The sequence below is a fragment of the Macaca fascicularis genome, chromosome 7 (assembly GCF_037993035.2).
Source record: "Macaca fascicularis isolate 582-1 chromosome 7, T2T-MFA8v1.1".
Taxonomy (NCBI): Eukaryota; Metazoa; Chordata; class Mammalia; order Primates; family Cercopithecidae; genus Macaca; species Macaca fascicularis.
The window spans coordinates 30993959-31015008 of NC_088381.1; the positions used below are offsets into that span (position 1 = coordinate 30993959).

The 21050-nt window shown below is 34.9% G+C and overlaps 1 protein-coding gene across 1 annotated transcript in view; it reads left to right on the forward strand.

Moving 5' to 3' along the window:
* Positions 1–21050, forward strand: part of UNC13C (unc-13 homolog C) — a 649809-nt gene that overhangs the window by 551814 nt on the left and 76945 nt on the right. Inside the window, exons 26-28 of the mRNA XM_015452851.3 lie at positions 11778–11901; positions 14677–14733; positions 19386–19466. Coding sequence (XP_015308337.3) covers positions 11778–11901; positions 14677–14733; positions 19386–19466 — 262 coding nt within the window. The remainder of the gene's footprint in view (positions 1–11777; positions 11902–14676; positions 14734–19385; positions 19467–21050) is intronic.

Consider the following 21050-nt stretch of genomic DNA (forward strand, 5'->3'; position numbering starts at 1 on the left):
AAAGTAACTACACAATCAAGTCTGCATAACAACCAGCTAAAGACACAATGACAGGATAATCTCGCACGTATCAATATCAACCTTGAATGTAAATGGACTAAATGCCCCACTTAAAACGCAGGAAGCTATCTTTAAGAGACTCATCTCACATGCAATGACATGCATAGGTTCAAAGTAAAGGGACGGAGAAAAATCTACCAAAAAAATGGAAAACAAAAAAGAGCAGGGGTTGCTATTGTAATTTCAGATAAAACAGGCTTTAAACAAACAACGATAAAAAAAAAAAACCCAATAGCATTATATAATGATAAAGGGTTCAACTCAACAAGACTTAGCTATCTCACACATATATCCACCTAATACTGGAGTATCCAGTATTATAAAGCAATTTCTTAGAGACCTATGAAAAAACATAGATAAATACACAATAATAGTGGGGAATATCATCATCCCACTGAGGCAGATCATTGAGGCAGAAAACTAACAAAGATATTCAGGACCTAAACTCTACACTTGACCAAAAGGACCTAACAGACATCTGCAGAACACTCAACCCAACAAAAACAGAATATACATTCTCCTCATCTGCACATGGCATGTACTCTAAAATGAATCACACAATCAGCCACAAAACGACTGTCAACGAATTCAAAAAATTTGAAATCATACCAATCACACTCTCAAACAACAGTGCAATAAAATTAGAAATTAATACTAAGATGATCTCTTAAAACTAAACAATTACATGGAAATTAAGCAATCTGCTCCTGAATGACTTTTGACAATGAATTTAAGACAGAAATCAAGTAACCCTTTGAAATTTTTAAAAGAAAAGGAATAACATACCAGAATCTCTGGGACATAGCTAAAGCAGTGTTAAGAAAAAAGTGTATAGTGCTAAACATCCAGATCAAAAAGTTAGAAATTATCAATTTAACAACCTAGAGAAGCTAGGAAAACAAGAGTAAACCAACCCAAAAGCCAGCAGAAGAAAAATCACCAGAATCAGAGTTGAACTGAATCAAATTGAGAGATGAGAAACCATATAAAAGATCAATGAAACAGAGTTTGTTCTTTGAAAGCATAAATAAGATTGGTAGACCACTAGCTAGACTAATAAGGGGAAAAGTGAGAAGATTCAAATAAACACAATCAGAAATGACAAAGTGAGCATTACCACCGACCCTACCGAAATCCAGATAACCCTCAGAGACTATTACAGAGACTTCTATGCACACAAACTAGAAAACCTAGAAGAAATGAATAAATTCACAGAAACATACAAACTACCAAGATTGAACCAGGAAGAAATTGAAACCCTGAACAGACCAATAATGAGTTCTGAAATGGAATCAGTAATAAAAAGCCTATCAACCAGAAAAGGCCCTGGAGCAGATGGATTCACAGCCAAATTTTATGAGTTGTGTAAAAAAGAGTTAGTACCAATCCTATTGAAACTATTCCAAAAATTGAGGAGGAGGGACTGCCCCATCACTCATTCAATGAGGCCAGCATCATTCCAATACTAAAACCTGGCAAAGACACAACCAAAAAAAGAGAAAACTTCAGGTCAATATCTTGATGAACATAGATGTAAAAATCCTCAGCAAAATACTAGCAAATCAAATCCAGCAGTATATCAAAAAGCTATCTCAGGATTATCATGTAGGATTTATTCCTAGGATGCAAGGTGGTTTAACAGATGCAAATCAATAAATGGGATTCACCACATAAACACAACTAAATACAAAAGTCACATGATCATCTCAATAGATGCAGAAAAGGCTTTCAATAAAATTCACCATCGCCTCATGTTAAAAACCCTAAACAAAGTAGGCATTAAGGGAACATACTTCAAAATAATAAGAACAACTTATGACAAACCTACAGTCAATATCATACTGAATGGGCAAAAGCTGGAAGCATTCCCCTTGAGAACCAGAACAAGACAAGGATGCTCACTCTCACTACTCCTATTCAACATAGTACTAGAAGTCCTAACCAAACAATCAAGCAAGAGAAATAAATAAAAGACATCCAAATAGGAAGAGAGAAAGTCTATCTCTGTTCACATGTGATGTGATCATATACATAGAAAACACTATAGTCTCTGCCCAAAAGATCCTAGATCTGATAAACAACTTTAGCAAAGTTTCAGGATACAAAATTAATATACAAAAATAAGTAGCATTTCTATATACCAATAGCATCCAAGCTGAGAGCCAAATCAAGAACACAGTTCCATTCACAATAGCCACATACACACACACAAGAAAAACCCTAGAAATACAGCTAACGAGGGAGCTGAAATTTCTCTAGAATAGGAATTCAAAATACTGCTGAAAGAAATCAGAGATTACACAAACAAATGGAAAAATATTCCATGCTCATGGATAGAATCAGTATTGTTAAAATGGCTATATTACCAAAGCAATTTATAGTTTAAATCCTATTATTATCAAACTACCAGCAATATTTTTCACAGAATTAGAAAAAAAAAATTCAAAATTCATTTAGAACCAAAAAAAAAAAAAAAAAGAGTCTGAATAGTCAAAGCAATCCTAAACAAAAAGAACAAAGCCAGAGGCATCATAGGACCTAACTTCAAACTATACTACAAAGCTACAGTAATCAAAACAGCATGGTTCTGGTACAGAAACAGACACATAGACCAATGAAATGGATTAGAGAACCTAGAAATAAAGCCACACACCTACAACCATCTGATCTTCAACAAAGTCAACAAAAACAAGCAGGAAGGGAAAGAACTTCCTAGTCAATAAATGGTGTTAGAATAACTGGCTAGCCATATGCAGAAGATTAAAAGTGGACCCTTTCCTTTCACTGCTATAAAAATCAACTCAAGGTGGATTAAAGACTTAAATGTAAAACCTAACACTATAAAACCCTAGAAGAAACCTAGGAAAAACCATTCTGGACATAGGCCCTGGCAAAGTTTTATGATGAAGATTCCAAAAGCAATTGCAACAAAAACTAAAAATGAAAAATAGTACTAATTAAAGAGCTACTACACAGCAAAAGAAACTATTGTCAGAGTAAACAGACATCTTACAGAATAGGAGAAAATATCTGCAAACTATGCATTTGACAATGGTCTGATATCCAGACTCTATAAGGAGCTTAAATAAATTAACAAGCAAAAAAAAAAAATTAAAATGAGCAAAGCATATGAGCAGACACTTCTCAAAAGAAGACGTACAAGCAGCTAATAAGCATAAAGAAAAATGCTCAACATCACTAATCATTGGAGAAATGAAAATCAAAACCACAGTGAGATACCATCTCACACTGGTCAGAATGACTATTAGTAAAAAGTTAAAAAATAACATATCCTGATGAGGTTGTGAAGAAAAGGGAATGCTTATACACTGCTTGTAGGAATGTATGTTCATTCATCCACAGTGGAAAACAGATTGGAGAGTTTTCAACGAACTTAAAACAGAACCTCAATTCAACCCAGCAATCCCATTACTGGGCATCTATCCAAGGAATATAAATTTTTTTACCATAAAGACATATGCATGCATATATATGTTCATTGCAGCACTGTTCACAATAGCAAAGACAAGGAATCAACCTAAATGCCCATCAATGGGAGACTGGATAAAGAAAATGTGGTACATATATATCATGGAATACTACACAGCCATAAAAATGAATGAGATCATGACCTTTGCAGCAACATGCATGGAACTAGAGGCCACTATCCTATGCAAACTAGCACGGGAACAGAAAACCAAATACTGCATGTTCTCACTTGTAAGTGAGAGCTACACACTGAGTACAAATAGGCACGAAATAGGGAACAGTAGACACTAGAGCCTACTTAAGAGTGGAGGGCGGGAGGAGGGTGAGAATCAAAAACTACCTATTGAGTACTATACTTGTTACCTGGGTGACAAAATAATCTGTACACCAAATACCCAAAGCATGCAGTTTTCCCATGTAATAAATTTTCACATGTGCCCTCTGAATTTAAATAAGAGTTGGAAAGGAAAAAAAAGTTGGATACTCTTCCAGGTAATTAAACTTATTTAGTGCATTTCTTTTTCTTTCCATCTAAACTTTCCCACAGTCATAATTATAAAATATTTAAATAGGTAAGGATAAAAAAGAAATAACTCATAGGAAGAATCTCTTCTGTATACTATGACTTCTGTTTTAATTCCATTTACCTTTGGCTGCCTTCTTACTACATCAATAAGTCTAATGTTGTTATCCATTTAATGTCAATATTTAGTAGGAAAATTAAGCCTTATGTTTTGTTCTCTGTTGGGAAATATCTAGAAGATAGGTATATAGATAAGTAGATAATAGGATGTAGGTAGGGAAGTATGTGCAGAAGAAAGGAGAGAGAAAAGTGAAGAAGTAAAAAAGAAAAGAGAGAGAGAAGGAGAAATACTTTTCCTCATTTCTTTACTTTGTTAATGTAGATTTTCACTTTTACAACATAATTGTCTATACGTTCTCTGGACATTTTTATCTTAGCATATGACTCTTTTCTATGGACAACACAGAAATGGGTCATTATAAACACATGAGCATTGGTTGTGAATATGATGGTGATGAACAGCAGGCCCAGGCAATCCCAATTCGCTTCAACCTCTCACTGGAATGCCTTCTGTTTTTCAGAAGTCCAATCAGTAGTTTGGAGATGTATTATTTATTATTAGAGAAACTATTTGCTTTCTATGTCCTGTGACCAAAGTTGTGGAACATAACAAAGTTTTGAGTAATCTTGTTACTTCCAACTATTAGCTGAGTGACTTTGACTCCATTTCACCATCTATAAAATGGGGCTAATAGATAAAATGGGTTGACTCTTATTTTCAGTACATTTTGATTCTTATTTGTACTCCATCTTACTAAAGTATAATTAGAAGTAGACAATTATGTCACCATATGTGTCATATCATTTAATTATTGGTGGAAAGAGATAATGTATAAAATTAGGAAATAATCTATGAGCTTTAAGTATTTGTAAAAGATATTTAAAAATTTTGAAAGAAATATGTCGTGAAGAATTGCAGAAATCCTCAGGGCTAATTCAGAATGCATAACTTAAAAGCCACTGCATAGAGGAGATACTTAAAAGCCAGATGTTGATTGTGTTTTCAAGGAGCTAATAGATTAGGAGGAGAAATAAGAAAGGAACACAAACATAAAATGTAAAGTGATAATGAGTACAATATTTACTTCTCATTCAAAGAATGAATAAAAAATTGATTTGGTTTGGGTATTTAAAGGTGGATAAGGTTTCGATATATGAAAACGAGGGACAGGCATTCCAAGGGGAGGGAAAACAGCTAGGTAAATTTTCACGAAAATGCGATTAATTATATGACAGGAAATCTTTATTGCCAGCCAGTACACATGGCATTTGAAAATTGTCTGATTAATTAGTTTTGTATTCAGCCAATCTAGATAGCTCAGGTTCTGAAATATATGCTCTTCAGCTTACATTATCAAGTTGATTAATTCAGACTGAATTAAAGAGGCATTTGCTCGTTCACCTTTATTTTCTATTATTTAAAATAAACAATAGAGGCTTGAAAGTCTTCAAGGTGGTTTGAGAAAATTCCCTTAGAAATCATGTTATATTATAAATGTATAAGCTCTTTTTGTCCTGTGCAGCCTCTCTAAATAAAACATCTTACTTCTTTATGTTACACTCTCTCCACCAAGACCTCACCACTTCACAAATTGAGGTGTAAGCTGCATTTTCAACTAGCAAAAATCCTACAACGAGCTGCGCACGTGACAATGATTTTATTCCTATTCTTTTAGTTCCAGTCTAAGCAGGATTAGTCAGCATGCCAAGTATGTGAGCTGACCATAAACACAAGATTAATTCTTAGACTTGGATCTTTGGAAAGTGGAAACGGTACATCTGCAGCAAAATTGGCAGAGTTATTGTGTCTCATACCAGGAATTTCTCTGTGGATAGCCTGTTTTATTCTTCCATGACACATCTGTTGCTTTCTACCCTATGTCCATGCCAAATACTCACCAGCAAGCTAGAAATGGTACCCTTGAAAAACAGTTTTCAAATTACAGGAGCTGGAGTTCCACATACATGCCTCAGGGGTCCCCAACCTTCCTCTTTATCCAGAGAAGTTTGCTTTCACATATTTTTATATATTGGGCTTTTACATACATAGTGTTAGGATAAATACTTTAACACAAAAATGTGTCTTGAAAATCTCTCCACGTACCTCTCACATGTCACATACCTTTCAATGTTATCCATTGTAATTATATAAATATAATTATGTATATCTTTAAATATTTAAAACAGCCAAATCTGTCTATCATGACTAGAGCCCAGGTTATAATTTCTGAGTCCAAAAGCATACAGAGTTGCATTATAGGGAGTCAATGAGGCTGCCCTGAAGTATATGGCCTATCTTTGGCTCTCTGTGAAACAGATTTAATTCACTCAGAGACTCAAAGAGGCCAGGGTCATATCATAGTATATTTAATATAGTATTATTATATTATAGTATATTTAATAGATTTAACTTACTAGCTTCACTTCCATGGACAAGTACCCAAGACTCTCTGTGCCTGTTTTTGAGTTGTAATATGGGTATAATAGTAAATGAGAAACATATATAGAAGAAGTTTCTAAAGAATAGCTTGTAGAAGTATTATACAAATGCTAGATACTGTTACATCATTACGTCACCGTGAGAAGAATTTGTAAGGAATACCTTACACCTATTAAAATTGGTAAATTTTTATCCTTGATTGAAATTATATATACCTTTCCTATGTTGTTATGTTGGTCCAGTGCCCAGTAGTGCTGAAAATGTATTTCCTTGGTGTTCCTAGACCATGAACATGGGCATATACTATGTTGGGGCGAGGGTGAAAATGGTGTGCTTTGGGAGAGTGACTCCCTGTGGTGAAGGTCTGCCTTCTGCTGCTGTAACATGGGTTAAAAATATGGGTTCTGTTTTCCTTTTCTCAACTGTCATGCCAAACCTTGGTGACTAATAACAGAAATTGCTCTAGGTTTAATAAGTATTAAATATGAATAAAAGGGATCATTTGCCTTTAAAGATATTTTACTTTGTGTGCTTTAAAAGTTATTTTTCATTGGTTTCAAAGAACGTATTTATTTCTGCCTTGATTTTGTTATATACCCAGGAGTCATTCAGGAGCAGGTTGTTCAGTTTCCATGTCTTTGGGCGGTTTTGAGTGAGTTTCTTAATCCTGATTTCTAATTTGATTGTGCTGTGGTCTGAGAGACTCTTCGTTATGATTTCTGTTCTTTTGCATTTGCTGAGGAGTATTTTACTTTCAATCATGTGGTCAATTTTAGAATAAGTGTGATGTGGTGCTGAGAAGAATGTATATTCTGTTGATATGGGGTGGAGAGTTCTGTAGAAGTCTATTAGGTCTGCTTGGTCCAGAGCTGAATTCAAGTCCTGAATATCCTTGTTAATCTTCTGTCTCGTTGGTCTGTCTAATATTGACAGTGGGGTGTTAAAGTCTCCCACTATTATGGTGTGGGAGTTTAAGTCTCTTAGTAGGTCTCTAAGAACTTTATGAATCTGGGTGCTCCTGTATTGGGTGCATATATATTTAGAATAGTTGATTCTTCTTGTTGCATTGATCCCTTTACCATTTTGTAATGCCCTTCTTTGTCTCTTTTGATCTTTGTTGGTTTAAAGTCTGTTTTATCAGAGACTAGGATTGCAAACTCTGTGTTTTTTTTTTCTTTCCATTTGTTTGATAAATATTCCTACATTCCTTTATTTTGAGCCTATGTGTGTCTTACCACATGAGATGGGTCTCCTGAATACAGCACACTGATGGGTCTTGACTCTTTATCCAATTTACCAATCTGTGTCTTTTAATTGGGGTATTTAGCCCATTTACATTTAAGATGAATATTGTTATGTGTGAATTTGATCCTGTCACTATGATGCTACCTGGTTATTTTGCCTGTTAGTTGATGCAGTTTCTTCATAGTGTCGATGGTCTTTACAATTTGGTGCTTTTGCAGTGGCTGGTACCAGCTTTTCCTTTCTACATTTAGTGCTTCCTTTAGGAGCTCTTGTAAGGCAGGCCTGGTGGTGACAAAATCTCTCAGCATTTGCTTGTCTGTAAAAGATTTTATTTATACTTCACTAATGAAAACACAACATACCAGAATCTCTGGGACACAGCTAAAGCAGCATTGAGCAGCAAATTTATAGCACTAAATGCCCACAGGAGAAAGACGGAAAGATCTAAAATCAACACACTAACATCAAAATTAGAAGAACTAGAGAAGTAAGAGAAAACAAATTCAAAAGCTAGGAGAAGACAAGAAATAACTAAGATCAGAGGAGAATTGAAGGAGATAGAGACATGAAAAACCCTTCAAAAAATCAATGAATCTAGGAGCTGGTTTTTTGAAAAGATTAACAAAAGAGATAGACTGCTAGCCAGATTAATAAAGAAAAAAAGAGAGAAGAATCAAATAGACACAATAAAAAATGATAAAGGGGATATCACCACTGATCCCACAGAAATACAAACTACCATCAGAGAATACTATAAACACCTCTACAGAAATAAACTAGAAAATTTAGAACAAATGGATAAATCACTGGACACATACACCCTCCCAAGGCTAAACCAGGGAGAAGTCAAATCCCTGAATAAACCAATAACAAGTTCTGAAACTGAGGCAGCAATTAATAACCTACCAACCAAAAAACAGCCCAGGACCAGACAGATTCACAGTTGAATTCTACCAGAGGTACAAAGAGGAGCTGGTGCTATTCCTTCTGAAACTATTCCAAACAATAGAAAAAGAGGGACTCATCCTTAACTCATTTTTTGAGGCCAGCATCATCCTGATACCAAAACCTGGCAGAGACAGAACAAAAAAAGAGAATTTCAGGCCAATATCCCTGATGAAGATTTATGCAAAAATCCTCAATAAAATACTGGCAAACCGAATCCAGTAGCACATCAAAAAGCTTATCTACCATGATCAAGTCAGCTTCACCCTGGGATCCAAGGCTGGTTCAACATACGCAAATCAATAAATGTAAAACATCACATAAACAGAACCAGTGACAAAAAAAAAACATGGTTATCTCAATGGATGCAGAAAAGGCCTTTGATAAAATTCAGCACAGCTTCATGCTAAAAACTCTCAATAAAATAGGTACTGATGGAATGTATCTCAAAATAGTAAGAGATATTTATGACAAACCCACAGCCAATACCATACTGAATGGGCAAAAGCTGGAAGCATTCCCTTTGAAAACCAGCACAAGACAAGGATGCCCTCTCTCACCACTCCTATTTAACATAGTATTGGAAGTTCTGGCCAAGGCAATCATGCAAGAGAAAGAAATAAAGGATATTCGGATAGGAAGAGAGGAAGTCAAATTGTCTCTGTTTGCAGATGACATGATTGTATATTTGGAAAACCCCATTATCTCAGCCTAAAATCCCCTTGAGCTGATAAGCAACTTGAGCAAAGTCTCAGGATACAAAATCAATGTGCAAAAATCACTAGCATTCCTATACACCAATAACAGACAACAGAGAGCCAAATCATGAGTGAACTCCCATTCACAATTGCTACAAAAGAGAATAAAATACCAAGGAATACTACTTAGAAGGGAAGTGAAGGACCTCTCCAAGGAGAACTATAAAACACTGCTCAAGGAAATAAGAGAGGACACAAACAAATGGAAATAAATTTCATGTTCATGGATAGGAAGAATCAATATCATGAAAATGGCCATAGTGCCTAAAGTAATTTGTCAATTCAATACTATCCCCATCAAGCTACCTTTGACTTTCTTCACAGAATTAGAAAAAACTACTTTAAATTTCATATGGAATAAAAAAAGAGCCCATATAGCCAAGACAATCCTAAGCAAAAAGAACAAAGCTGGTGGCATCACACTACCTGACTTCAAACTATATTACAAGGCTACAGTAACCAAAACAGCATTGTACTGGTACCAAAACAGGTATCTAAACCCATGGAACAGAACAGTGGCTTCAGAAATAATGCCACACATCTACAACCACCTGATCTTGGACAAACCTGACAAAAACAAGCAATGGGAAAAGAATTTCCTCTTTAATAAATAACGTTGGGAAAACTGGCTAGCCATATGCAGAAAACTGAAAGTGAACCCCTTCCTTATACCTTATACAAAAATTAACTCAAGATGGATTTAAATCTAAGACCTAAAACCAGAAAATCCCTAGAAGAAAACCCATGATTATCTCAACGGATGCAGAAAAGGCCTTTGATAAAATTCAACACGCCTTCATGCTAAAAACTCTCAATAAAATAGGTATTGATGGAACATATATCAAAATAATAAGAGCTATTTATGACAGACCCACAGCCAGTATCATACTGAATGGGCAAAAGCTGGAAGCATTCCCTTCGAAAAACCATTCAGGACATAGGCATGGGCAAACACTTCATGACTGAAACACAAAAAGCAATGGCAACAAATGCCAAAATTGAGAAATGGAATCTAATTAAACTAAAGAGCTTCTGCACAGCAAAAGAAACTATCATCAGAGTAAACAGGCAACCTACAGAATGGGAGAAAAGTTTGCAATCTATCCATCTGACAAAGGTCTAATATCCAGAATCTACAAGGAACTTAAACAAATTTACAAGAAAAAACAAACAAAAAAAAAAATCAAAAAGTGGACAAAGGATATAAACAGACACTTCTCAAAAGAAGACATTTATGCGGCCAACGAACATATGAAAAAAAGCTCATATTACTGGTCATTAGAGAAATCAAATCAAAACCACAATGAGATACCATCTCACACCAGCTAGAATGGCAATCACTAAAAGTCAGGAAACCATGGATGCTGGAGAGGATGTGGAGAAATAGGAACGCTTTTACACTGTTGGTGGGAGTGTAAATTAGTTCAAACATTTTAAAAGACAGTGTGGCAATTCCTCAAGGATCTAGAACTAGAAACACCATTTGACTCAGCAATCCGATTACTGAGTATACACCCAAGGGATTATAAATCATTCTACTATAAAGACACATGCACATGTTTGTTTAGTGCAGCACTATTCACAATAGCAAAGACATGGAACGAACCCAAATGCCCATTAATGATAGACTGGGTAAAGAAAATGTGGCACATATATACCATGGAATACTATGCAGCCACGAAAAGGGATGAGTTCATGTCCTTTGCAGGGACATGGATGAAGCTGGAAACCATCATTCTCAGCAAACTAACACAGGAACAGAAAACGAAACAATGCATGTTCTCACTCATACGTGGGAGTTGAACAATGAAAACCCATGGACACAGGGAGGGGAACACCACACACCAGGACCTGTTGCAGGGTGGAGGGCTGGGGGAGGGATAGCGTTCAGAGAAATACCTAATGTAAATGTCCGGTTGATGGGTGCAGCAAACCACCATGGTACATGTATACTTAGGTAACAAACCTGCACATTCTGCACATGTATCCCAGAATTTAAAGTATAATGGAAAAAAAGGTATTTTTCTTTCCAAAGCCTGTTGATTTAGAAAACAACATAAGAAAAGAAGTATGCTGATTTCATTTTCTATCAAATATAGAGAATTATCTAATGAACAGAATCATGAAATAGTTTTTTGATATTATACATTTTGTATGATAATTTAGTAAATTGAATTTAGCATTTGAAAATTGTAAAGGCCTAAATTGATACCTTGATATGAAATTTCAAAGTGAATATATATATTTTTTTTTTCAGATTAAGTCTCTCAGCAAAAATCTGTGAGAAAACAGTCCTAAAGCGAGTTTTGAAAGAGTTATGGAAGCTAGTTCTCAATAAAATAGAAAAACAAATCGTTCTTCCTCCTCTGACAGATCAAACAGTAAGTATATAAAGTTTAGTTATGCTTCCACTAACCCATCTGTTTTTGGTTTAAGTGAATGGTTTTCATCCAGATGAAATACTAATTAAATCCCTTTTGAGAAAAAGTGTTTGGTATCCAGTTTCTTAACAATGATCGTATAAATTATAGTTTCCTATCCAGTCCATTTTAAATAGTGGCAATAGCAGTCAAACTTCGTGTTGTTTGACAGTCAGAACTTAACCTCTTAAAACATGTATCAAAGTTCTATTTATAGTGTTATCTGGTTTACACATGTAGTTTTTATTTAATTTTACTGACCTCAAGAAAATAGAATTAAGATACGATGTATCCACTGTGCTTCTTTCTTAAATTTTACAGTTTAAGGAGATAGTTACACCACTGCTATTTGGATTTTTTTTTTTTTTTTTTTTTTTTTTTTTTACCTTTCAATTATGCTTTCATCTCTTGCCTCCCCACCTGGAGGTTAATAGAGGAGGTGCCTTTTAGTGAATCTGAAGGATGCGATTGTATTGCACAAACAAAAAGGAAAAGAACCAGAAAGATCAATTGGCTGCAAAGTTAGACAGTGGTCAAGTGAATACACAGAGCCAGGTATCTCTGTTCACATATCCTGAGCCAAACAAGGGAAAAATAACACTAACAAGCACCTGTTATGGGGTAATGTATTTTTTTCTCCATGACTGAGGAAGATAAATTGATGCAAATAATGAGTAAGTATAAATGGAAATAAAATATGTATTATTATACATTAGTTATACACACTCAGTCCATGTTTATCCAGTGAAAGCATATGCCTAGAAAACATTTTCTTATAAAGTGTTCCAAGATGCAAATATGCATATGTTTTTGTTGATTTACTGCCAGACAGTGAATGATAAAATATAAATTACTTTGAGTTTCACTTAATGCCATGAATGTGTGGTTTAATGATTTTATAGCCTACATATATATAGGTTCCAAGTCACATTTGTAAATACACACACACACACACACACACACACACACACACACATTTTACTTCAATACATAATATATTTCCATAACACCAGTTAGCAATCAAGTAACTGTTCAATAGAGGAATATCAGTATAATCTGGAAGTTCGGTTGGTTTATATATAAATTTCCCTAGGTCAGAGGCTCTAGAATATAATACAAAAACTATAACATCAGCAGAAAAAGAACAAAAGCTCTCACTTTGGCTACTTCACAGACCCGTTTTAAAAAGGAAAAAAGAGGAGAGTAACTGTACATGGGCTCCCTCTCCGGAAAACGGACCCTTGCATGACTGTCACAATGGTCGGCTACCTTCCCCCTCTGCTGGTAGCTCCACTTGCATGAGCATTGTCTCAGCCCACTATTGAACTCTGCTGTCTTGTTGTTTTGTTTATTTTGCATTTATTTATTTATTTATTTATTTAGAGACAGGGTCTCGCTCTTTCGCCCAGACTGGAGTGCAGTGGCATGATCTCAGCTCACTGCAAGCTCCGCCTCCCAGGTTCATGACATTCTCCTGCCTCAGCCTCCTAAGTAGCTGGGACTACAGGCACCCGCCACCACGCCTGGCTAATTTTTTTGTATTTTTAGTAGAGACAGGGTTTCACCGTGTTGGCCAGGATATTTTGCATTGTTAATGTTCCTTAAGGCAACCATTAGCTTCACTGAGTTCCCTGTTACCTATCCAAGCCATATCCCAAAGTAGCAGTTATGGTTTTGATAGTTCTTTAGTAACAGAATTGCAAGGGCTTGGACTGTTCTGCCCATTGCTGTTTTTCCCATAAGTCCTATTATTTTTAGTGTGCAATCCTGTAGAATATGAGGTTTTTTCAAGAATGCATATATTATGTTACAGAAATGTCATTTCATTTTCTGTATAAAGTTTTCCCTAGGAAAGCTTACCATCACCTAAAATTTCTCTAGCATTGAGTTATCCAAGTATGAATGCATATCATTTATTCATTCATTAAATAAATATTCTTTGAGCTCCTATTATGTACTAGGCACTGTGCTAGGTGACGGGGCAAAATATGAGCACAATTAACCACGGTTGCTATTCTCAAACGTATAGTCTTCAATTCTCCAATAAATATACACACTACAATAAATAACTAGATAACATTTGTTCAGAATAGCTAATTTTCCTTCCTGTGAAAATATTTCAAGCTGTAATGAACTTGGCCAAATTTAGTACTTTTCCAGTCACACATTCCAACAGACATGCCTCTAGTTTTTCATTCTAGTAAAGCATTGGATGGTTTGTTCCAGTGTTTTTCAAATTCATTTCCCCAGGGCCTTGGGGTTCTAGAGAAAGCCTCTGGCTGAGGGAGGGGTTAAGAGGGTAGGTCGCTAATAGATTGGACAGCATTTTAGAAGGTGCAGTTCCACCTTCTTTAGCCCCGTATCTTCAGATTTTGCACACCTTTATTTTTGCAGGGAGTAGAATGAGGAAGTTGCCTCTTCTAAAAATAAATGAATAAAAGTTAAAGATCACTGATTTAATCCATATACTACATTAAACTGGCTACATTAGTAGCAACCCATTCCTTAACCTAAACTTAAGACTTTCAGAAGTGGAACACCTATAAGGACTGTTATACTGCCAGCACCATTAGATATATTTGACCCAATCTTTATAATAGACCAATTAAGGGCATCTGGCATAAGCCATAACTCTAATAAGTGAAATAAAGAAATTCTCTGTTGACTGCATTTCTATTGTGACTAATACTGAATATCTTAAGACTGCGTCTTCTCTCACTTTTTCTTTGTTTCTAGGGACCCCAGATGATTTTCATTGCAGCTAAAGATCTTGGACAATTATCCAAACTGAAGGTAATAAAAATAAGGAAGTTACTCATTCATGGAAAGTAGTGAGTTAACTACAGTTCTGCAAGCATCCTCTCCTAGTAATAGTATCTACTATGGCAGGATTAAGAAGATGTATGTCTGTGATTTCACAATCTGCTTTAGGAATTTTTAACTTTGTATTGCAGCATTGAGCATTATTGCTTCTGGATTAAATTAGAGAGCATATTTTCTTTCATATATGAAACTGGCTTGGTATGAACAAAGACAAAATGGAACACTGCATAGAAATCCAGTGAAGCCTAGAGAAGTCTTAAAACCAAGAAACGTAGTATGGGAAAATGAAATTCATCAAAGCAGACACAACTTGTCAACATGTTCAATCCCATTACAAGTGGGGGATGTTCAGACTAAATGACCCTGTGCTTAGTCCTAATTTGAGATTCCCAAAACTCTGGATTTTCACAGGAAACTTCAGTCCCTGTTCCTGTAGCATAGGAACTTGACTGGCTAAAATACATGCTATTTTTATTCCATTTCTCCCTACTAGAATATAGTTAAGAGATGAGTTCTGGACACAGGTAACCTTGGTTCAAATTCTTCCTTAACTGCTTCCTACTATGTGACATGGGCCAAAGTATTTAACCTCCCTAATCTTCAGATGTGGCTCTTGTAAAATGCAAAAAAAAATAATAATAATAATAACAGTTACAAGGATTGTTGTGAGTATAAATGAGACAACATATACATTATCTTTGCTTGGTAACTGCAAAGTATATGTCATTTCCCAGTTGCAGAGGGAGCGATCTTCATTTCTCCCCCAGCTGGTAGCTCAAAGTTAGGTGCCATTGAGTATTGGATTGTTTCATATGTACAGCACAGGGAAAAAACAAAATGTATAATTATGTACTGAGGTAAAATATGTGCCTTATAATTTCAGTATTCTATTTTATCATATACCTTATCCCATTCCTAACACAAAAATTAAAACCAATAATCCATCTGGAAGATATAGCTATCACCTGAAGTTGTTCCTCACAGGTGTTCAGTGCTATTGATGGTTGGAAGGAAAGATAAAAGGTAGATGTCACTGCCAAACTATTATTTTGGATCTTGGATCTCTATCCCTTTCTTTATCCCTTTTATTACCTCTCTGGGATTTCTGGAGCCTAGTTTGAAAAGTGGATTTATACACTGCTGAAGTTTCTCACATAAAACCATGAAGGTGAAATAACATAGGTCTTATTGCAAAAGAAATGGCCCTGGCCATGCATCTAGTATCTGTGTGATGTTAGTAAGCACACTCCATCTCCCCAGACTTCAGTTTCCTGAGCTGAATGTTCTATCGGCTAGAACTGTTTCAGTTTCAAGTGATGGAAAGCCAAACATAAACAAACAGGGAATTTACTGCTACATGAAATTTCACAGTCCAGGGGTAACTCTGGTTTCTGTGACTGCTTGATTAGGGATTCCAACAATGTCACAGGACCCAGATACTCACTACCTCTCGACTCTGCCCTTCTCCTTGTTTGATACATTGCCATAACAGACCTTCATTTCTGTGTGTAAGTTGGTTGTCTCTGCTCTCACATCCTTTGATGTCACATCTTTTCAACTTCAAATCTTGTAGAGAAAAATACCCATCTCGTGCAGGGAATCATAGCAAAGTCTCCTGGAATATCAGTAGCTCTGAGGAAGTATGATCACCATTCCCAAACCAGTCACTGTGGTCTGAGAAGTGACATGTGCCAATTGGCTTAACTCACATGTTCACCCTGAGGTTCGGGTACAGTCAACCCAATCCAAATCTTACGAACTCTGATCGAGATAGAGGCTGGTTCCCTAGAGAGTATATACATGCTCTGAGGGAAAAATCAGGGTCTACAGAAAACATAACACTTTAGCATGCTTTGTGATCCATTATTTTTTCAATTCACTGATTTCTTTTTTAATTCTATAACCTAAAAGCACACTATACATACAATGACCTAACAGGATTATTTCAACAACACTGAAATAATATGAAGGACTAAAGATAGTCTTTGTATCTATTGATGATGAGAAAAATAACTTCATTCTGTATCATATTCCATTATTGGCTTTTGAGTTTTTCATTTTTAAATTATCAGTCCATTTAGTTATTATTATTTGAATTACAGAGCAATAAATCTACAGTATTATACAAAAACCTGAAACTCCAGCTGGCATGAAGAACTTCAAATTGTATAAAACTATTTCCTCTTATTTTATTAGAATGTCACTTCCATTTTAAAAAAAATGTTAAACCACGGGTCTTTAAATTTTTAATATATTAGTTTGAAAGCAGATTTGATGTGCTGAAAAGGTGCTATTTGAAATAATTGTACTGATAGAAAATTTCAGAATTCCTATTTAGGAGCATTGATAGATAACTGCCTAAAGGAACACAAGATCAAGAAAAGTAGAACAATGCGGGGAACTAATTGGTTTTCTGTGTTTGGCGATGATTTAGGATTAATTCATTAAACATGTATTTATTCAACAATTTGACATTTTCTATTATTTCATACTCTGCGACTTCATTAGGTGTAATATATACATTATATTATAATATATAATATGTAATATATATTATATTATAATATATAATATGTAATATATATTATATTATAATATATAATATGTAATATATATTATATATAATATATAATATGTAATATATATTATATATAATATGTAATATATATTATATATAATATATAATATGTAATATATATTATATATAATATATACATATTATAATGTATAATATATATTACAGAAAACATTTATAATGTGTATTATATAATACATATTATATATGCTATATATATAATGTATATATTTGCCTGACAGTATTTCATATAATCAGATTTATTTGACATAAAAGAAAATATGCATAAACCTTCAGGAACTGGTGATATAATATAAAAACCAATTGATGAAAATACACCTGAGACTCTGAGTTTACTGCATACTTTTTACTTGGGCAATAACTCATTGCTGGCCTCTTTCAGAGATCCCCTTACTTGAATGATCTGTTGCTAAATCCTAAAAAATTATTTCTAGTAAGAATTATATTTCTATAGCACCAGCATATATCACTTACTAGCATCTGTTAAAAAGTAATGTGACCACATTGTTAAACCAGTCAAGACTGATGAAGTCAGATAAATGTATTTAATAGAAAATAGTTTTAATTACTTGTCTGAAAGCATTTTACCCTATAATTCAGCAAACATTTCTATTACTCTTTGAGTCTCAATGGGTATATAATATTGCTATGTAAAAACTGTGAAATGAACTAATATGATTAACTTGAAATCCATGTATCAGAGAAAGATGCAGTAAGATGTATAAATATATATCATGGATCCATGAAGCATTACACTATGTTGTTAGCAATATCCAAAGACAATGATTCTATTGAGGCATAAAAAATCCTGTGACACACACTGAAGGAAGTACAATCCAATTACCAAATATTTACTGAGTGCCTAGCAGATAACAACTGCCAAAATAGACACTGAAAAGCTGAAAGAATGAGCCAGACATAGATAGATTGTTGTCTTCTGGAAGTCGTGGCAATCACTAAATAAAACAATAAGATAAGGGCCAAAATAGAAGGACAAGCCACTGGGTTTGATGGCATGGTTCGTGCATTGCACAAAAATGCTTACATAAAGGAGCAAGTGACAGCTGAAATTGAGCCCATGTTCCACTTGCCAAGCTGTATGCGTTGACTTGAAGCTGTCCTCTCATAAAAAAATAAGACACCTTTTATTACTCACCAAAGGCACTGCTTTACTCATCATTCCATACCTGCTCAGAGCTATGTTCACCCACGTGGGTCTTTTCTTCTAATTCACAGAGGCCCCTACATAAGTTTAAGCTCCAGAAGGACAAAAGTCTTCCCTGTATTAAACAATAGATCTCATTCCCTGTGAACAGTGCTGGCACATAATAAGCACTCAATAAATATTTGTTGAGTGTTGTTGTTTATATGACATAATGACAGCCCTGGGATGGTTGTGTCAGTTTGGGGGGATCAGATATTTTTACATTTTTCCCTTAGATTTTTATTTCCTTTATTATTTTCTTTTTCTGCCATCATTTCCCTAAATAAGCTTTCTATGATGGGTTGAAACAAGCCACAGTGAACAATGAAGAAAATCCATTGTAAAATAATGAAATAAGTTTTAAAATCAGTTCTAAAATATTTTAAATGATTATAAAATATTTAAAATCTTCACAGCCAAATTGAGTTAATTTCCGTGGGGCTTTTCCCAGGAACGAGTAAGAATTGAGGGTATCTAAGAAGAAGAATAAAATGGAGGCATTATATTTAAAGTAGACTTTATCAGTAATAATTGGGAGAGGCTTAAATTTGCTTCTTAAATCCTTTTCATAATTGACATTCCTCAGTGTGACAGACATAAACCAAGGAAGTCGGGTGAAAAAATTTCGTCACACATTTTCCAGGTTTCTCTTTTTTCCCTAACAGTACCTTGCAAGTGAAAATAAAACCACACCGCGATCAAAGCACTTCTTTTCAAGTAGACGTTTACCATTTCTTCCTTTGACAAAGTGGAGATTTATAAAATATATGACCAAACACATGAAATGGTTGTTTTATAAGCAATTCCTACCCTGTTTTCCAGGAGCACATGATTCGAGAGGATGCCAAGGGTCTGACGCCAAGACAATGCGCTATAATGGAGGTAGTCCTGGCTACCATCAAGGTAAGGTTATAATGTTCCTATATATACATCCAGAGAGGCCCCCATTTACCTCCAGAGATAGGTAGGCCTGATCTTAGCCATGTATCAGTAGAGCTGTGCCATTCAAAGAGATAGTAGATAGTCGAATAGATATAGGTTGGTGCAATTGTAATTGTGGTTTTTACCATTGATACTATTGCACCAACCTAATACATTCCCGGAGGATGCCAGATTTAGCCCTGTCTCCTTATGACATTCACAATACACTGTTCTTATACTTGTTTCCTTTGTCTCTCTCTAAAGCGTAAGTGAAACCTATGTTGTAATATGTTCTCAAAGAAAGACATGTACCCTAAAACCCAGATAAACAGATGCTTCGGGAATATTTTGGGTTGCCAGAATTTGTTTTTATATGTTTTCTATGCATGTTGAAATTATTTTTAAAATATCAACCCTCCCTTCTCACTTAGTAAGTAAATAATTTCATTTCATTTTCTGCTGAAAACCCAAAGACGTTGTGTTGTACGCATCAACTGTTTTCATAGCCAAAGTTTAACTAAAAGTTATCGTAGTGTATGCTAAATGTGTGCAGATCTCAAAATGTAACCCAGAAGTTATTTTCAAAAAATTTCTTTCATATTTATATCCATATATATTTATATGTGAAAGTTTATTAAAGAGTTTGAAAGATGAGTTCGTCGTCTAAATTCATATTATGTCCAAAGTGTTCACTCTTCACTGGGGGAAGCATCTACTATCCAGGATGTGTGACTAGCATAGCTATTAACTATACTATAACTGTTAGGTACCATGAGCCATTGGAGAGCACAGAACAGTTCTACTGGATAGAAACAATGGTATTCTTTTCAACAGAGTTCTATCTGAATAACAGTCACATCCTTTCACAAAACTGTCACCTTGTGGCTTTTGTTTTGCAGTTTCAGCATTTAATATGACACAATCTTTTGCTGCTGCAGTGGTAACAACTGCCAAGTTAAAGTTGGAAGGTGAGAGTTTTGTGACACCTAGAGACACCTGGGTCACAGAAATAGAGTTTCTAAAGAGGTAGCAAGAATGTTGTCTGGAAATATGGAAAATTTGAAAAATAATTTTGAGGAAAAAATGGACAACATGAAAAAGAAATATAATAAAAAACTTTAAAAGTTTTTAAATTATTTTCAAAAATTTGTGGAAAAAATAACTAATTTTTGGAGTTTCAGTAGCACTAATAGCTACATATTAGGACATGCTAGTAGAATAAAATAAGCTCTGGCGTACACCATGAAGAGGAAGAAAAGAAAAAATTTTGGCATCTGAATTCAGCCCTTTGTGCATTTTATTAGGTCAATGCATGGCTTTAGGAAAGGAAGGAAAATGTGTTCTGTGGAAATAGGGAATGGTATTCAACTGTGTTCACAGATCTGGCTTCTGTCTCTAACTTCAGCGTTTCTCTAATTTTTATTGATGAGGCCAGATGATCACCACCTGCCGACTGAGTTCTTCTCGGACTCTAAGATGATGTTGATCCTCAAGCAAATTCCTTTTATCTTGACAGCTCAACTATCCATTCTTCCTGTTTATATCATCTATACTGATATTTTAATT